The 19,984-nt window shown below is 45.3% G+C and overlaps 1 protein-coding gene across 1 annotated transcript; it reads right to left on the reverse strand.

The window, feature by feature from the left end:
* Positions 1–1,063: 1,063 nt before the first annotated feature.
* FMOD (fibromodulin) lies at positions 1,064–11,486 on the reverse strand. Its single transcript, XM_004459048.4, has 3 exons — positions 11,291–11,486; positions 7,556–8,543; positions 1,064–2,943 (listed from the first exon to the last, which is right to left on the reverse strand). Exons 2-3 carry the CDS (start codon positions 8,532–8,534, stop codon positions 2,792–2,794), a joined length of 1,131 nt encoding a protein of 376 aa, XP_004459105.1. The 5' UTR covers positions 8,535–8,543; positions 11,291–11,486; the 3' UTR covers positions 1,064–2,791.
* Positions 11,487–19,984: the final 8,498 nt, after the last annotated feature.

Below are 19,984 nucleotides of genomic sequence, written 5' to 3' on the forward strand. Positions count from 1 at the left end.
TGGTCCTCTCTGGCTTCTCGTTTTGCAAATAATTGGTTTCAGAAATGAGGGAAGTCTTGCAGCAGAGGTGGATTCTATTCGGAAGCAAAACTGAGAGGCAGAGGATTGCCTCTTGAAGCTTGGACTGTTCCCTCCCTGTATACATGTGTCTCGCCTCCTTTGTGTAGCATTTCTCTGTACTTCTCTGGTACCAAGACCAGATGCTCTTACTTTGCTGTCCTTAAAGAGAGACCTATGGTTAAAATATGATTTCTTGCTGATCTTTTCACAAACTCACATTCCTACCTAACTTTTGCTCCAGAGAATTATAGCCAAATTAATTTATTTTGGTTTAATGTGGAGTTGTGATACTTGCAACATGCTTGGCACAGAATTTGGCATATATCGGTGTTCAGTGAATATCTGTTGTTGTTTCTCAGTTAGAGAATGGTGGATTGCCTGAAAGCACAAGCCTAATTTGCATTCCTAACTCAAATAACATTTGCTCAGCACCTAGCACAACACCTGAGACTTAAAGGCTTTTAAGAAATGTGCATTGGGAGGATGAATGAAAGAAGGGGTGGGTAGCCGAATGCTTTTTTCCCTCTCCTGGCTCAACTGGGTTTTGCTGTCCTTGGCATCTCTAGTTCTGCACAGTGGCCACTAGAGGGCAGGAGCAGTTAAGAAATCAATATCCAGGACCAAGGAGATTCAGAATTATTACTGGGTTAAAGAGAGAATGTTTGAAGGAGAAAAATGTTAGAATGACTGAAAAACCCCAGTTGTTCTATATCTTTTGGGGACCAAATGGAAGGGGATGAGTAGCTAGTGGAATTGAAGTTAGACTTAAAGAAGAACTTCCAGAGCATAAAGTTTGTTAAATGTTAGTTTGATCAAGAAAGAATGGTGAACTGACAGCCTCAAGGGCTTTTTATATAGGTTACTTTATACTTAAAAAAAACAACACTAGTCACATCTGCCTGAGAAAAGTGAATGAGAAAGAGAGCTTTTCAAGTGAGATCCCACTGAATCTCTTAACACAATCCTCTTTCAGTTCTGTCTTAAGTAACTCCATTCTTGTAGATGCAATCATAAAATAACTTTATTGGTCTGGGTAGCCACCACTCATGCTTTTCCTGTAATAAGAATTCTTTATAGATACATAATGGTGTCCAAATGCAGATGCTTTCTGAAGAGCCCTGGGGCAGGGGGCAGCCTTACCCCTTGCATCAGAGCTCATTTGTTGAAATGAGCTGGTTTGGCTTTTGTGGATTTCAGGGTCTGGAGCCAAGAACATAATCCAAGGATCCCTGCTTCCCTTCTCTGTGAAGCTGCTTTAAAGCACACCCAGCATCAGGGACACAAAGGCATCTGGACAGGGACCAGCCTTGGGTTAACTCTCTTCAACCAGTCCTCTCCCCTAGCTGCCCCGGTGGCTCCATACCAACAGTGCTCAAAGGAGTACATGGGTCAGGTCCACGTAACATGATCTTTCAGAAATGGGAAGAATGAATTGTTCTCTACTTCAGCCTATAAAGCAACAGGAATCTTTAGTGATGAGGGTTTATATGTAGCTCAGAGATATGAAGGCAGAGGGTTTCATGACCAGCCCAGGCAAAATTTGGCTGCCTGACCTGGGTTTCATGGACCCCAGTGAACATCTCCAGCCAGAGCTGATACGTTTAACTCTGGTCTTAGAACATATCAATTAAAATTGGTTAAGCACATCCTCCTCTTTCTGGGCTAGCAGGCAGGTCCAGTACTGATTGGAGCCTGTCTCTCCCATCAAGATACAGGAGCTTTCTTTTTGGATAAAAAGAGCAGACATACTATCTTACTCATGCTTTGAGAACTATATGGCCTTCACTTTTGAGGATAAAGACCCATATAGAATGCTATTGGGAATGCAGGGCAAGTACTGGGCAAGGATGAACTTACTGGGGCTACTTCCTCAATTCAATCACCTTGAAATGTTTGCTCCCAATATGGGTGCTGCTGATGAGCACAGTCTGGTATTTCCATCTTTGAAATCTGATTCACCTTCAAAGAGCTGTCCAGGTGCTAAAATAAAGCCCCATGAATTTGTATAACCTAAAATTGGTTGTCTCCTCCCACATCAGGCCATGAACATTGCATGCTGGTGACATCCAATCTGCTGGTTTTCAAGGAGCAAAGTTAAGGAGGCATAGAAGCAACTGTTGGTTTCTTTTCAACCGTGCATGGAAGTAGGTTCTCTCCACAGATTGCTTGCTGGCAGATGCCCACAAGCCTTGGGACCAAGGCATGGAAGAGTCTGTGGAGGAAGGTTGAGTGCATGAAGTGGATTTAGGAGAAGGAAACTGGGCAAGGGGAATATTCTGATGAGCAATAAGTGGGAGCCCAGAGTAAGTGCACAAATAGCCCAGGACTGGGGAAAGCCGCAAAGCACTGCTTACAGAGAGGGTTGGGATTGCTAGAAAAGCAAGTTTATGTATTATTGCCCAAGCAACTTTAAAATTTCCATGACACTGGCTCATTGGGAAGAACTAATGGGTGGTGGGATTACTGGGGTTGGGACTTCCAGGGATTACTCCTGCGCCACCACTTCTGTCCCTGGAAAAGAGAGACCTTTCACCTATGTCCCTCAGCAGAAGGCTGCCTGTCCCCTCATCCCATCTAACCCTGCCTACAGGGGAGAAGAATAGAGAGCAAGCCCATGGAGTTCTGTCACATGGTCTATCCCAGACCTTCCAGCAAAAGCCAAACCAAACCATCAAGCCAAATGCAGTGGGACAGTTGGGGCTCTCCGCCACGTGCCCTGTGTGAGGACTGCTCAGATCTCGATGAGGTTGGCGAGGCGCAAGCAGAGTGGGGCGTCCACTGGCATTGCACTGCGCTTGATCTCATTCCCATCTAGGCGAAGCACCTGCAGCTTGGAGAAGTTCATGACATCCACCACGGTGCAAAAGCTGCTGATGGAGAACTCTGTGGGGACAAGAGGGTGGGTGTGGGAGGGGAGAAACCCAGATTAGGGATCCAGATCCATACTGAGGGCAACGGCTTCCCAGTAGCAGCTTAAAATAAATACTTCCGAAGCAAGGGGCGGAACGTGGGGAAGGAGGCCACAGGAGGCATTTTCCAGAACTGGAGTCTATAACAACTTGCACCACTAGAAGGAAGAATTAGGGACAGAGGAGGGCCTCTGTCTGCATCTGCAGCTCCTCCTCCTCACCACCCACCCTAATTCATACATTACTCCACAGACTCTTGAATGTCCTTGAGTGCCCTTCCAGCCAGGACTTGCTCTTTTCCCATCTGTAGGCAGCAGGGGGAAGCAGAGGGTAGTCAAAGACCAACCCTAGCAGCTTTGAAGTATTTTATTGCTTTACGAGAGGGAGGGCTTGACTGAATTGCTGTGAGAAGGAAGACTGGGGAAATGGAAGGGTTTAAATCTTGAATATCTCTTGCCACTTTGCAGATAGAAAAAGTGGCAGGAAATTAAAACGAAAAAGCTTGGGTCGATAGACAAGTATTTTTGAGTGCCAGAGCTTTGAGGGAGTTGCGTGCTTCCATTCTGAGTACTGCCAAAGAGTGAGTGGAGGCTTTGAGGTTAAAGGAAACTGGAAATTCATAGATTCCTGGGGCTGCTGTGGACCTCAAATAAACACTTCCTTTGCCGCCTAAGTTTATGTAATATGATATACCCCTTAAAATAAAAAAACAAAACTCAAAAGACTATCTCTTCTTTGAAAAATTTTCCCTAAACCATGCAGTCCTAACAGATAACAATAGTTCTGTTTGTTTTGACGTCAATCTTTCTGCTGGTGTTTGCTGTTTTCCCTCTGATTGTCCTTAGTTGAACAGACTGCTTGTCCTCTGGTTGAACAAACTAGTTCTCCCTCTGGTTGTCCTCTTAGACAAGTCAACCACTTCTGTCTCAAGTCTATTGTATTAGAAATTTGAAAGGAAAAGAGCTCCCCTAAAACCCCAGCAAGGATAGTGAAAGTCACTGCGGAAGGGCTGCTGAAGCCTCTAAGGGGTGCCTTCACTGTGGTGAGTGAGGGTTCCAGGAAAATCGCTCTTGTCATTCTCTGCAAAGGAGGTTTAGAAGAGGTTTCCTATTGGGTCTTGGGGGTAGGCTCGTACACATGTACAAACGTGCCTGGCCTGGGCAGCCTGGAAGCTGTCGCTTGCTTTTGCTTCCACCGGGCCTATTCCTCGGCTAGCAGTGGTGGCCAGGAGTAGTGCGTCAGGTTGGAGCTGGGCAGGAGGAGGGCTTTTCTCTCTTCCGAGGGGCAGCCATGAGGGCTCCATTTGGGGGAGGTGATAGGTATGAAAATAAAGGTTCCAAGGAAAATATTATGAAGAGATTAAATAAGCTGATGAGGGAAGTATTTTTAAATTAGCATTAATTATTCGGAAAATAAGATGCATTTAATGAAGTGTAGTTCAATTGTTTTCAGTCTCTTAAGAATGGACCAAGGTGAGTTGGGGTGAAGCTGCTGCAAATTAACTTGTTTTGCAAACATAAGACAGAAAATCCAGGCCCAAAGAGTGACGAGACACTGAAAAGAGCGAGGGAGTCTGGGAAATACCTTCCTTTGAGAGCATTCTGAGTAGGGTAGAAGATCTGGAATGCTTTTGGATGTTTCCTTTCTGGTCCTAGGAAACAGATGAAATGGCCTCTGAGTGGGCAAAGAAGAGCCCAGGCCTAAGGCATCTGCATGTAAGAGGTGGGGTGGTAAGAAGTAGTAAAAGGGCTCAACTTAAACAGTACTTCCAGCCCTATCTGGCACTGAGCTAATGGTTCAGGAATAGATGCTCTATACCACCCCCAAACTTTCTGCTAAAATCCTGGGTTCCAGCTGTGTGTGCGTGTTTGTGTGTGCATCTGCACCCGCAGCCACACACGCACCCACACACTGGTTGTACTGTGTTTATATATTCCAGCCACACGGAGGGCACTCTGAGCACCCTGTGTCTCTTCCCTGTGCTCATGAATAGAACAGGACTCCTGCTTGGAGGCACGAGAGGACATTTTCCAGCCCATATTAAACACTGACATAAGTCTTTCCAAATTCCTCCTGGTGTACCCGCCCTGCTTTCCTGGATTCCAAAACTTCAGAATAACATTCCGAACTGTGTTCCCTTGCTGTTGCCAGGCTGGAAAAACTGTGGAAGATACTTATGGAAGAAGGAAGGGGGAGGGAGAGGACCATTCCTCATTCTCCTACATGCCCTTCAGTTCCCATTCTTTTAGCTCCTCCCTCAGATGTTACACCAGTCCCACCTTACAGCCCATTCCCACCTCTGCCAAGTCCCTGACTGGCTGTGAGGGGAGATGAGACATACCCTACCTTTGCCCCCAGAGAGGGGACTGAGCTTGAGCAAGTGTATTTCCTGCCAGTGGTCTGAATTAGAGAGATATTCCTCACCACTTGCTGTCAAAGATGCACAGTTCTAAGTCCTTTGATATCAGAGGCAGGAGCTCAGGGGTGTATATACCACCCAGATTGGGTGGCGTGGAGAGATTACCCTTCCTTTCAGTGTCCTCATCTTTGCAATACAAAAAAGTACCTGCCAACTTCAAAGTGACAATGAGAAGAAAAGCTAGTAATAATAATAATCATAATAATTATGTATTGGTTTTTAAAGTGTGTGCCAGTCACTGGGCCAAGCAGTATATGTACTAATTCACTAATTTAAGAAAAAAAAACACACACAAGGAATTGGTATTATTTTGCCAAAAGGGAAGACTGACTAGGAGAGAGACTAGATGATAACTAGATACAGGAAATTTGGCTTAAATTGCAGAGGTAGGAATTTGGTATAGACTATGAAAATTTCTAGTTTGTTTGACTTAAGGAAGAACTTTCTTGCAACAAAACACTGGGGCATTTTACTAAAATAATTTTATTTTCTGAGGAGGTTTTGGAAGAGGTGGACTGTATTTGAATGGCAGGTACGGTTCTGCATGTAGGCAGAGTGGTGACAAGATGCTAGAATAAAGCCTTTCCCATCCCAAGTTTCTCTGATTGTTAGGCTGTATAGTTAGGCTGTCTCCTATGACAACTGCTCTTTACTGTCACATTTTCAGGGTCAAACATTAATGAAGCACAGCATACAATAAGATATTTCTGATGTGACAATGCTCCCAAAATCAGAAGGGGTGGCACACAAGTAGTGGGGACTGCTAGGTGGAATGATAGGCAGCCATAAATGCATGCCAATCCCTTTGTGGCCTGCAGCATTTTAGAGACATCTTAGAGAAAAACAAAACAGGAATAAGAAGACCCCAAAGAAAGAGAGAGTTTAAAGTGAAAAAACAGTTTAGACTGTATATGATGGTATCTTGCACTTGGATCACCAGACACCTCTTCTCCTTGCCCACCCCACCATCATCTCCTGTATTGTCCTCTGGAGTTGGTATCTCTCTCACTGAAGGAGGGCTGTCCAGCTCATTAACATCTTGCTAAATGACTGATCTGTTCTCTGAACAAAAGGAGAGAAAAGGCTGAGAGAGAGAGGGTAACAACAACTCTGGGCCTCTCTGCTCTCAGCAGGCTGGGATTCCAAGCCCATTCCCAGTGGTCATTGATGAGTGCTCCTTTCCCCAGAGAGGAGGGAGGCTAAATGCTTCCAGCTGGGATTAAGACACAGAGGCCCTGGGGTAATGTGTTTGCATTTGGGACACAAGACTGAGAGAAAAGGGAACAGAAATGCACCTAGATAATTCCTGGATAATTTTAGATAAATGAATATTTTAGTTCTTAGAGGCAGAGAGGTAGTCCTTTTGGTTCTGTCTCCCCCCACCCCCACCCCCACCCCAGGCTTTGTGGTGTCACTAGGGAGGGAGGATCTCTGCCTTGCCACCAGGAGCTCCGTATACTCCACAGAAAACTGACCCAAAGAAGCACCACCTTCAGTTCTGAGAGGCTGCACAATCTTATCCATCAGCTGCGATGTTTAAAAAACAAATACCAAAATACAAGGCGAGGCTGTAGAGGCAGGAGTAGATCATGTGGAAACAGAGAGATCATCTTCTTCTGGGTTGGTAAGTACAGACACCACAGTTTCTTAGCAGTTCACCTTCCTCCCAAGATGAACCTTACAAGTTAAACTTAAATCCCTCTCTTTATTAACTGCTCCCTCCCAAACCTCTGCAAAGTCAGCGCTCACTGCTCCTAAACACTTGACCCCTTCCTCTCAGACACATTCCCTGGCTATACCCTACAGGTGACAAGTTAAATGATTGCTTCCTTTGTTTGTGGCACTCCCCCTTCCCAGAATGGCTTTGTCCTGCTTTCCTCCAAACAATGTCCATTTATCTCTCAAGACCTAGATAGAAACTTACCCCTCCTGGGATGTTTTCTCCCATGCCAACCCATCTTCACTGAATTTTCTTAGCACAGCTGTTTAGTTTATGTGTATACTATTTTGTACTGCCTGTACAGGTATATGGCTTGGTTTTCAGGTTGCTTCATTTGCATTGTTTGGTTCCCCTACTTCTTTTTCATTGTATTCCTGCTAACACTCAGAGTAGGGTTTTTCAAATGAAAAAGACAGCCATTCCCCCTCCCCTTTTTCAAGGTCTCACCATTGATCCTATTCCCTTGGAGGTAGAGGTTCTCCAGATTGGTGTTGACTGGGGGTATCTTCTGCAACTGGTTGTAGGAGAGGTCAAGCTCAAGGAGGCTGCTGGCATTGAAGGTATTGGAGGCCAGACCATTGTTGGTGAGGCTGTTGTGGGACAATCGCACATACAGCAGCTTGGGTGATCCCCGAAAGTAGTTATCAGGGACGGAGTAGACTTTGTTGTGCTCCATGTACAGCTGCTCAAGGGCTGAAGGCAGTCCATCAGGCACCTTTCGAAGGTGGTTGTAACTCAGGTCTAGCAAGATAAGAGAGCGGAGGCCCTTCACTGCATTGCCCACTTCCTGGATCTCATTGTGTTGGAGGTACAAGGCTGTGAGGTTCTCCAGCCCCTCCAGAGCATTGTTGGGGACCCGCGTGATCTGGTTGTGGTCAAGATGGAGCTCCCTCAGGGACCGAGGCAGTGGACCGGGCATCCGGGTCAGGTTGTTGTGATCCAGGTACAGCCTCTCCAGGTGCCTCAGCTTGGAGAAGACCTTCTTACCCACCTTATCACTGGTGATCTGGTTGCCATGGAGAGCAATCCAGAGCAGCCCAGTGGCATTATCAAAGACGCCTTCCTGGATAGATGAGATCTGATTGTTCTGGAAGTAGACATACTTCATGCGGGAGGGGACGAAGGGCAGGTACTTGAGGTTGCGGTTGTCACAGTACATGGCTGTGGGGAAGTTGGGTGGACAGTCGCACTCTTGGGGGCAGTCACGGGATTCTGCTGGGGATGGAGAGCCGTAGGCATAGGCTGGACCTTCCTCCACCCCATAGGGATAAGGCTCATAGGGCTCATTAAAGTAAGGATCATAGTGATCGTAGTAGGTGGACTGCTGGCTGCGGAGGTAGTGGAACCACCAGTGGGGGTCTTCATCATACTGAGCCCGGGAGAGGGAGCAGAGCCCAGCCAGCAGCAGGAGGCAAGCCCACTGCATTTTGTATTTCTGCAGATGGGAGAGAGAACAGAGCAAGCATGCATGAGTGAGACTCTAGGAAGGTAGAGTAGGCCAGCCTTAGGCTTTGAGCTAGGTGGATCTGACTTCAGTCTCAAACATCTGAGAGCAGGAACCTTGTTCCCACTTCCTCAGACCCACCTTCCAATGTCAGCTCTGCACACCTGGTCCAGCTGGACCTTGGCTATTTAGGTTGAACTAGAAGACAAGGTGCATTTTCCACTAGTCATAGAGTCATAGAACAAGAAATTTGAGATTAGAAAGAACTTAAATTGGGGGGGTGGGCTGCATTGTTTTGGAGGGACAGATCTTTAGAAGCCTCTAGAAGCCTTGAGGTCCAGCTGGCACAGCTAGAAAGCCCAAGCCAATTCCTGCGGTGGTGGCAGTGGCAGGTGCTCTTCAGGCCTGAATTCAAATCCAATTTGGACTTTCCAGGAAAATAGTATTTTCCAAAAGTCCAAGGAAAAAGCCCTCTGGCTCTCTCCATATCTCTGGGAAATGTCCAGAAGTGGCTTGAAACATCAAAGGGATGATCTGAACTACTTCTGGGAAATCTTTTGGTCTCTTGGGAAGGCTGGGGGTTTCTGGTTTTGAGTAAGTGGAATGTGTTTGTGTTCAGTCTGCAGCCACCATAGGGTTTGGGCTACCCTCCAAAGTATCATTGTCTATAACAGTTTGCTGGTGAGAAAACTCCCTGGTTAGCAATTTGTAGTCACAAGTACAACTGGGCTAGGATAGGGTCTTCATGTATAACAGTTACATGTCCCCTGAAGTCTGGGGGAACTGACATCCAGGTATGGTACTTGTCTTCTAGAGTGGGTACTGAGTGCACAGAGTCTGAAAATAGACCATCTGTGGTGTCTAGTAAAGCATTAGTGCTTCCCAGGCTCTACCACGGAAGTTAGGCAAGAGCCACCCATGGCCAAGAGAAATGAATGAGGATTTGGAGACCCTTGTATATGCCCAAGGGAAAATAGCTTAGGATGGAATTTTGTCATCAATCCCCGACCCATCCCGAGTGTCCAACCTATGTCAAGTAATAGCATGTGGATTGCAAAGCTCCATATTTAGGCACCCCACATTGCTAGACATTTGTTGCCTTTGAGCTTGCCATGCTGGTGAGTTGATCAAGGGAAGGCTTGGTGTGATGTCATCTGGAGAAAGCTGAAGTTATGGAAGAAGAGGTACCCAGAGGTGGCATATCAGGCCTGGACACTCTGCTCTGATTATCTACAGCCAAAGTGCTGCTTAGCCTATGTGGGCAGTGGGCACCTTCCAGAGTTAGGAATGTCACCCTTGGACAAAGAAACCTCATAGCCATTCCTAGTCCTGGAAGAGTCATTGCTGTGGGCCTGTGCTGGGGTTGGCATCTCTTGATAGAAGGAAGAAAGGAGTTTAAAAGCCAACATCAAATCCAATAAAGTTATTGGAAGGACCCCAATTGTGACACTCACTCTAGTCACCTTCTGGTCACCATTTCTCCCATACCTCTTTGTTCCCTGAAAACGAGGGTCCCTACAGCCCTTTAGGTCCACTTCATCCCATCAGTCCCTGGGCTGCAGAGGAGCTGGCACTCTGGCTCATCCTCAGGCAGGCTCAGACCTGAGACAAAGAGTCCACAGTGCTTCTGAGAAACAGACCCAACTGCCCAGTGCCTGGGCATTCCACTGGTGTCTGGCTCTGGCCAGGAGAGAAGACGAATGGAGCGGCCCATTGCCAACAGCGCATTTTTCCATGCACAGCCCTAGGCTGCTGCAGGACCAAGGTAGCTGTCTGAAGGGCTGGCACAGTGAGCCTCTGTCTCCATTTCTTCTTGCAGATTGGGCACCTTAGCAGATAAGAGCCACCTTCCTCTTCAAGACAGCTTTCCAGGGACTGTGCATCCAGCCCACCTTGGTCTCTTCCTAGGAGCCATGACTGTTGAAAAGGTTTGGTGGGGAGCTTGTATCTCTCCTTACCCCACCCCCATTCCTTAGCAATGTTGCTCCAGGGTTATAGACATTTAAATATTCCCCCTCCTAAAGCTAGAGATCCTCCTGTGCTTAGAGTTTTTTAAGGTGGAAAGTTTCCAGAACTGGTACTCTATGAGTTGGGAAGAGTTTACTCAGAAGTAGAACTGTTCTTTCATTTCTCCACTCCAGAGAAAGTTCCCTCCGATCTGAGTCAAAGAGGTCAAGCCAGAAGCCATCCCCTAACCTGGATTGGACCCCGACTGCAGTCCATAACTCCCTGGACATGGCCAGGTCTCAATACTTCTCTTTATTTTCTCCCTTTAACTCCAACAATACACACATACATACACCACAAAATTTTCACCCTCCTCCAGTCCCACTCCATAACAGCATTTAGGTACCACACCTCTCCATCGGAGAGATTGTAACAACACTCAGGGTTTGAAAGGTGGGAAACGAGTGGTGGAGGAGAGCTGGTGTCCCTAAATATCTGGTCCTTCACTTTTTCATGCCTAAGATTTGGAGGTTACCTTGCCCCTCCCCCCAGTTGGAGGTTCCCCCCTCCCCAACAATCATAAAAGAAATGTAGAAGAAAGGTAAAATGCTGGAATCCTTTGGCTTTACTCCCCTCTTTACCCCCCTCCAGCATCCTAGATCATTGTCCAGGTGGGAAGAATGAAGGATGACTTCTTCCTGCCTGCCCCTCTCCCCATTCCCAGCTCCTTTCCTTTATTTCTTTTATGGAATTACAAGGGACATAAATTGAAGTAAAATGATTAAACTTACCTCAAGTGGAACCTTTCAGGGAGTGACCACGTCTCTCTGCCTGGCCTCCTTGGGTTGGAGAGCATATGAGAGAGAAAGAGGGAGAGAGAGGAGTGTGTCTACTGCGAGTGTGCGCGTCTGTGCCAGGCCAGGTCCCGCCCCCAAATTCCTAATCAAATATTGTGAAGAGAGGGGCTGAGTAGCCCAGATCCTGGCTTTTTCAGCTTTGCTGTGGAGGCGGAGCTCACACTCCACCACGCAAAATCCTTCTGTCCGCCTGACGCTATAAAAACCACCTTCTTTCCACTCACTTATCTTTCCTGAAGTTTGGCAGCTCTGGGTCTCTTTCTGCTGAATGAGTTAGTGGTGTCCCAGAAGTTATTTGTAGAGTCTCAAATGAGGTTCCTGGATTTCTCATTAAACCCACAAGGGCAGATGTGGAAATGGAACAAGGGAGAGGGTAGGGAGAGTGCAGGATTTGGGAAGAGGCATTTTAACATTTTCAGCAACCCGAATGTCCCCCAGGAGAGCTAGTACTCCCGCTTCTTGGCTGGAGAATCCCTCGATAGGCACTGGTAGATAATAGTGGATAAGAAGCACAACACAGATTGGCTACCCTGGTTCCGGTTTTATTTCTCATCAGGGGACTCAGACTCACTTCTCTGGGCTGGTATTGTTTCCTCCATTGGATTAAATGGAAAGGAAGAAAATCGAACATTTTGAGCACTAGTATTATGCACTTTCATTTAATCCTCACAACAATCTTAGGGTTAATAATACTGTATTGGGTTGTTGCAAGAACTACATAGGGTAATGTGTTTGAGGCAACTGACCTAGCACATCGCTGATGCTCAGTATATGATAAAGATTATTACTGTCATACCCATTTTACAAATGCAGAGTCTCTGAGTGAGGGGAAGATGCAGTCTGAGAAGTTGGCAGGAGCTTGACTGAAGAGATTTTAGACCATGGAAGGGGTTTGGTTTTTATTCTAAATGTTTGAAAACCAACATATTTTAAGCTGGGGAAGCAAAAGTATCTGATTTGCATTTTAAAAAGCACATGTGAAGGATCACCTTGAAGAGAAAAGGAGATAAGAATGAAAATAGGGAGGCTCTCTCCTGACCTCGTTGAGAGGTAGTGGCAGCTTGGATTAGTGCCATGGCAGAGAGAGTAATGTATTTTTAGTCAGACAACTGACAAATCTCACAGATGGATCAGGTATGGAAAGTTAGGGAAAGTCAAGGATGTCTCCTAGATTTTTTTTCTTCCTCTTCTATTTATTTATTTATTTATTTTCCTTTAAATGTTACATTAAAAAATATGAGGTTCCCATATACCTCCCACCCCCCCCCCCCCCACCCCACTCCTCCATCAACAACCTCTTCCATCATCGTGGCATATGCACTGCACCTGGTGAATACATTTTGGAGCACTGCTGCACCACATGGACTGTGCATGGTAGTACCATTTCCTGAGATGGGGAAGATGGGGAGGGACAGAGTTGGGTGGAAAACCAAAGTATTGTTTTGGATTGCTAAATTACTGAGATACCTGTTGGGCATTCCAGTGGAGATACATGCAGGCAGTTGGATATATGAATCTGAATTTGGAATTCAGGGACTGGGAAAAAAAATTGGGGAACTATAAAAATTTGGACCACATAGAATCTCAGTGGCTTAGATGAACCCATGTGTCTTAAATGGTCTTGCTTCAATTAATTGGCTCATGCAAACATCCCCAAAAAGTCCCTTATTTTTAAAAATACCAATTGAAAACCCCCCTCAGATGATTTAAATTTGAAGAATTTAGTGGCATCAAGACAGATGGCACTTTTGGTTGCTCCAATATGTTTGAGTTATCAACTTAATGGGTAGGTGTAAGAAAGAGAGAGAAAATGTCCTTGTCAGGGACCCACTCTCTTCTCAGGCTTTAAGAAGACTTTTTAAAAAAGATTTATTTTATTTTATTTTTATTTATTTCTCTTGCCTTCCTCCCCCCCATTTGTCTGCTCTCTGCATCCATTTGCTGTGTGTTCTTCTGTGTCCACTTGTATTCTTGCCAGTAGCACCAGGAATCTGTGTCTCTTTTTGTTGTGTCGCCTTGCTGAGTCAGTTTTCTGTGTGTGGCGCCACTCCTGGGCAGGCTGTGCTTTTTTCATGCTGGGCCACTCTCCTTATGGGCTCCCCTATGCAGGGGACACCCCTGCATGGCACGGCCCTCCTTGTGCTCATCAGCACTGCACGTGGGCCAGCTCTTCACATGTGTCAGGAGGCCCTGGGTTTGAACCCTGGACCTCCCGTGTGGTAGGCGGATGCTCTATCCATTGAGCCAAATCCGCTTCTCAAGAAGACTTTTTAAGTCTGATGGACGCAAGGAGTGCCATGCCATGCAGGGGTGTCCCCTGTGTAGAGGAGCCCCATGCGCAAGGAGTGATCCCCAAAAGGAGAGCCGCCCTGCACGAAAAAAGTGCAACCTGCCCAGGAGTTGCACTGCACATGTGGAGAGCTGATGCAGCAAGATGATGCAACAAAAGAAACACAGATTCCTGGTGCCTCTGACAAGAACACAAGTGAACACAGAAGAACACACAGCAAATGGACATAGAAAGCAGACAATTGGGGGGGAGGGGAAGGTGAGAGAAATAAATAAAAAATAAATCTTAAAAAAAAAAAAGACTTTTTAAAGTTACACCTGTGACAAACCACCTATTATAAAATAGGTGGTTTACTTATTTTATTTCATTTAATGATCACAGTAGGTATTTTGCATTAGAAATAGGGGCTCAGAGATGGAAAGTGACTCACTGGTAAGTGATAAAACAAGGATTTGAACCTTGGTCTACTTGACTCCAAAGCCAAACACGTTCCCACAACTCTAGACTAGAGAATTAGTGGAGTAGAGAGAATAACCACCTTGCTGTCTGGACTGAACTCAGCTATGATGGGGCCCAATCTGCTTGACCCTAGGGAGAAGGGAGGGTAAAGATGGGGGCCTGAGGTACAAAGTTTCTCTTCCTGACCTCATGCATATTTTATTTCAGTTTAATAAATATTTCTTGAACATCTACTGTATGCCAATCATTATCCTAACTGTTGGAACTTAGATATAATGTCTGCTCACAATAATTATTTCTAACTGTTGGAACTTACAAGAAGGCTTAGATATAATGTCTGATCTCATGAATGTGGGAGTATGGCATTAAAGCAAAGATGGTTGTAAGTAATGTACAAATGACTTTTTCATCTTTTTTGAGTCCAGAAAGCAATCACTTTTCAATAGTTCTGACAACTTGTCTTGGGAGACACTTCTTAGGCGGTTCTAGATTGCCTGGGTAAATCTACCCATTGGGTACAGATGTTTTATTTTGTTAAAATTCCAGCATGCTGAATAAAACTATTAACAATGAAAGTTAATAAAGTCTGGGAACCAAACATTAGCTGGGATTCTCTTCAACCAGCCTCCACCAAAAAGACAATATCTCCATGTGGTTTGTTGACATTTCTAAAGCAGTGAGATTTGTACCAGTTCTCTAGTTATCCTTTTTCCAGGTAGGTCTGGGAGGAGGGAAGGAGGGAGTGGATGACAGGGACCAGGCCAGGAGACAGTTCCAGAGGACCATCCACTGTTCAGAAGTTCCATTCTCAATGAGTTCCAACTTCCATTTGAGTAATGTTGCTCTGTTTGCCTGGTTCCTGGATCTATACCCTCAGATCATGGCTTCAGTAAACTCTCATTTATGTCCCCTATTTTATGGAGAGTGTCCACATGTGAAGGAGATCCATTTGGCATATTGGTGCTTTCTGGGTGACATCAAGCCAGCACTACACAGTTACTAGATTGCAAACAAAGTAAAGAGAGTGGCCATGTTATTCATTTTCGTATTCCCTAACTCTAGGTGGACATACAATGCCTGACACTTAGTAGGCAATCTGTACAGGGTTATGAAATGAATTGTATTTTTGGCACCCTGCAGTGTCTGCTGAATTCAGTACCCAGTTTTGGGTGGAATAACAACCACCACCTAGGCCAGGAAAATACTTAGGCCTTCAGGACAATCAGACTTTCCAGGGGTTCAAACCACTGCTATTTCCTCCCCACCCAGAAAAATACAGGTTAAGCCACAACCACTAGGCAAAAGTGATTGCCTCTGACATTGGATCCACCCCATCTGGGAAAGATGGAGTGACTTCTGATTCAAATTCCTACCAGCAGACACAGTGATGTTCCTGTGGCTACCAATCTTTTCTTCTTCATTCCCCTCAGGACCCAAAAGCCCCTGTTTTTACAACAATCCCAGACAACTGCGGGCAGGAGTAAGACTGAAAATCCACCCAAACAGAATTCTTGAACTGGACATAAAAGAGGTCAGAAGAAAAATGACCATGATGGGACAATCCAGGCCTTGCTGCTGGCCCTTCCTGAAAACTCTAATGCCAGGGAGTTTTTTTTTTTTTTTTACTAGTTTGAGGTTTCAGTGGAAAGTCTTGGCTATCCTGGCACCCAACAATGGTGTCCTGAAGTATCCAATGGACGTGTTTTTCTTTACTCTCTTGACATCGACGGCCATTAGAAGTCTTCACCGTGGATAGTCTCCTCTTTCCTGAAGGATGAAAACCATAAACAGTTGGGGAGGGGCAGACGGCTTATTTTCCTTCAACTGTTAGTGGGAGGAAGGCCTCAAGTTCCAAGCTTTGGGAGATGGCACTGAAGGTTTCAGACAGCTCCTAAAGAATAAGACAGAAAGCAAACTTTCTCTTTTAAATGGATACTGTCTCTTACTTTTACTGTGTGTTTACTGCGTGTTTGGTATTGTTAATATGATCGTGACCTGATAGGTTCCAGGAGACCACCTTCTGGAAAATGAGTGTGCTTGAGTTGGAGGGGGTTTTGTCAGGGCAAGGTGCCTGAGTGAGGAAGGATGCAGATGGCATAACCTGAAACCTGAAGCCTGGCGGGGTTGGTCATTCAGCTACTCAATATGTGACATTCTTTGGTGTTCTGTGACTGAGCTTAGAACTAATGGTGTTCTTTGGACTGAGTAGAGGGTTGTTAGAGGGAACTGATATAAGGTTCCTAGGGAGCTGGCACCTACCAGCCTGGTTACATGGCTGCAGGTAAAACCAGGCCTGGATGTTAGCTATAAAATGCCAGCTACCATTCTGAGATCTTTGTAATCCTATGAGGTACAGGTATTAGCATTTTTTTTTTACAGATGAGGAAACCAAAGTTCAGAAAGGCTAATTACCTTTTTTTTTCAAAAACACTATTATTCCCCTCCCCTGTTGTCTGCTCTCTCTGTCCATTTGCTGTGTGTTCTTTTGTGTCTGCTTGTATTCTCCTCAGGTGGCACTGGGGATCTGTGTCTCTTTTTGTTGTGTCATCTTGTTGGGTCAGTTCTCCGTGTGTGTGGCACCATTCCTAGGTGGGCTGTGGTTTCACGCACGGGGTGGCTCTACTTACAGAGGAGCCACTCCTTGTGTGGGGGCACCCTTCCATGGGGCATCCCTGTTTGGGCCAGCACTCCTTGTGTGCAGCACCACTGCATGTGGGCCAGCTCACCACACGAGCCAGGAGGCCCTGGGTATCAAACCCATGGACCTCCTATATGATAGGCAGACTCTCTTTTGAGCCACATCCGCTTCCCAAGGCTAATTATTTTTAAGTTTTTGTTTTTTTATAGATTTATTTATTTATTCCCCCCCCCCCCCCAATTGTCTGTTCTCTGTGTCTATTTGCTGTGTAATCTTTTGTGTCTGTTTGTATTCTTGTTAGGCAGCTCCAGGAACTGATCCTGGGACCTTCTGGAAGTGGAAGACAGGCAATCATTCTCTTGCACCACCTCAGCTTCCTGTTCTGCTACGTCTCTTGTTTTCTCTCCTCTGTGTCACTTTTTATTGTGTCATTTTGCTGCACCAGCTCTCGGCTTTGGCCAGCAGTCCCATGCAGGGTGGCACGTGGGCTGGCAGGCCGTGTGGGCCAGCCTGCCACCTGGGCCAGCTTGCCCTCACCAGGAGGCCCTGGGCATCGAACCCTAGACCTCCTATATGGTAGACGGGAGCCCAACTGCTTGAGCCACATCCGTTTCCCTACGTAAGTTTTTACAGCTATTAAGTAGCAGAGCTGGGATTCTAAGTCTGTCTACCTTTACAGTCTGAGTTCCTAACCACTATGCTTTATAGACTCTCTAGTACAAAGGAAAAAACATGGAATTAGAATAGAGATAATGTTTAACTTCCAGCTCCACCACTTATTTTTAGCTCTGTGACTTTGGACTAATTGCTTAAGTATCCGTGAGACTCAATTTCCTTATTTGTAAAATAACCCTAGCCTCTCAGAGCTGTTAGAAGGATTGAATGAGATAAAGAATATAGGCTCCTTGCAGGAAGTCTGGTATGAGATGGCCTTCAATAATGGCAGCCATCATTGATTATTTCAGTAGATTGCAAGCTCCCTGAGGAGGAAGGCAATGCTGTTGTGCCTCCTTACTAGAGCAGGACGCTTGGCCAAGTGCCTGGCATGGATTAAACTCTTTCTAAAAAATTTTTTGAGTAAATGAAAGATTAAGAAGCTGGATTTCACCAATGGTAGTATATTAGTTTCCTGTGTCTGTTGTAACAAAGTACTATAAAAAAGAAAAAAAAGAAAAAAAAGTACTACAAACTTGGTGGCTTAAAACAACAAATTTATTTTCTCCCAGTTTTGGAGGCTGGAAGTCCAAAATCAAGATGTTGGCAAGGTTGGCTCCTGCTGGCGCTGCTGAGGGAGCGTCTTCTCCATGACCCTCTCGTAGCTTCTGGCGGTTGCCAGCAGTCCTTGGCATTCCTTGGCTTGTAGCTTCAGCACGCCAGTGACTGCCTTTGTTGTTACGTGGCTTTCCTCCCTGTGTGTCTCTGTGTGTTCTTTCCTCTCTTTATCAGAACACCAGTCATTACATTTCTGGCTCACGCTAATCCAGTATACCTCATCTTAACTAATTATACCTTCCGAGAATGTTTCCAAATAAGGTTGTATTCTGAGGCTTTGGATGGACTTGAATTTTGGGGGGACACTGTTCAACCCAGTATAGATAGTAAATCTACTTTGAGAGTTTAAACAGATCAAGAGAAGCTGGCCGAAAGGTAGGGCTTTCAGTGTCTGGAATCCTCAACCCCCCTCTTCCGCCACACACAAGGAAGGAAGAGAGAGATGACTGTGAGCTCAGTGCAGACCATCTACAGACATGGAAAAATATCTTTAGGGGATAGATTGGGAAATACCTTAGTTAACCTGCAGGTAAGGGCTAAGGTCAGCATCCAAGAGCCAAGAACAGAATAGTCCAAAACAGGAGATGCTCTAGGTCCTTCTCAGACAAGAGTTTAAGAATTGGGTTTGAGGAAGGGGAAAGGTAGACCAACAATACCACCTAACTCATGGTAGCACCGTTCTAAACCCCCTTGGGCTGTGGAGAGAGGTTTGCTCCTGCCTGAGGATGGGTAGGGCTGATGGGGCAAGAACTAGTACCCTGTCCTGTGGGCCCATCCAAGAAAGGAGGGTCTAAAGACCTGGATCTAGTTCTGTTAGCACGCAGTGAAGTCCAGGAATAGTGACCCCTACTAATGTGAGAGATTCCTTGAACTCTAGTTTCTTCTGTTGTCTGTTTACCTCTGTATATGGTCCCTGTTACTAAAGCAACAGTTAAATAATTGAAGGAAAAAAAACAAAAGGAAGGAAGGGAAGAAGGAAAGGAGGGAGGGAGGAAGAGAGGAAATTCCCTTGAAAACAAAACATTTAGAGACGGTCATGCATTATCATTGTCGTGGAAAGGGCATGGATTTTGAGTCTGACCAAATGGCTTTGAAGCCCAGAAACCTTGAGCATATTCCTTAAATTCCTTAGCAGTAGTTTTCTTATCTGTAGAACTGGTATGGATAACACCTACCTACTGGATGGTTTTAAAACAATTTGTAAGTATATAGCATTGTATCCAGCATATAGTAGAAACATATATTTTTCCAGGAACTAGTTGGTGGGGTATATCCTATATCCTAATTTAAGGGAAAATCCTCTGGGAAGATGATTTCAGTAGGAAATTGGGTGGTGGCAGCTTGGAAAGAAAATAGGCCAAATTCCTGACAGTTGTGGTACAAGATAGAACTATGTCTTTCATGCCAGAAGGGTCTAGGTTTTTTTACATTAACAGCCCTCCATTTAAGAAGAATGGTTTATAACCCTGGCTGCACATTGGAACTATGGGGACACCAATGCTTAGGCCCCACTCCAAATCATTGAACAGAATCTCTGCAGATAGGACCTGGCACATTTTTATTGGTTAACTGATGAATTTATGTATTTATGTATGTATTTTGTTGTTGTTGTTTAGTTAGTTATTCCTCAAGTAATTTTAGTGTATAGCCAGGTTTGATAGTGCTATCTGGAGGCAGGATGGTGGACATGGTGACCTCTAAATTAGTCTTTCACTTAAACATCTATTTCCCAAAAAGAGGAGCTTTTCAAACTTTTCTTTATGAAATACCTAGAAAAGGAGAGGAAAACAAACACGTGCCCCCAAGTAATCAAGGGACATAATCCAAAGCATCCCACTCAAGCTGAAATCTCACATTTGATGTTAAAAAATCATGTGAATTTTGCATTTTATTCCATAAAATATTCATAGAATTTCCCCCTCCCCAAGCCAAGCTCTTTGAGTGAAAATGGTGCTCCAGATATACCATG

The sequence above is a fragment of the Dasypus novemcinctus genome, chromosome 13 (genome assembly GCF_030445035.2).
Source record: "Dasypus novemcinctus isolate mDasNov1 chromosome 13, mDasNov1.1.hap2, whole genome shotgun sequence".
Taxonomy (NCBI): domain Eukaryota; kingdom Metazoa; phylum Chordata; class Mammalia; order Cingulata; family Dasypodidae; genus Dasypus; species Dasypus novemcinctus.

Excerpts from the sequence above, each read along its gene's own strand:
- FMOD (XM_004459048.4), bottom strand. The coding sequence starts at position 8,534 with ATGCAGTGGGCTTGCCTCCTGCTGCTGGCTGGGCTCTGCTCCCTCTCC. Across the intron at positions 2,944-7,555 it reads CCAAGGGAATAGGATCAATG|AGTTCTCCATCAGCAGCTTT; the intron begins GTGAGACCTTGA and ends TTGTCCCCACAG.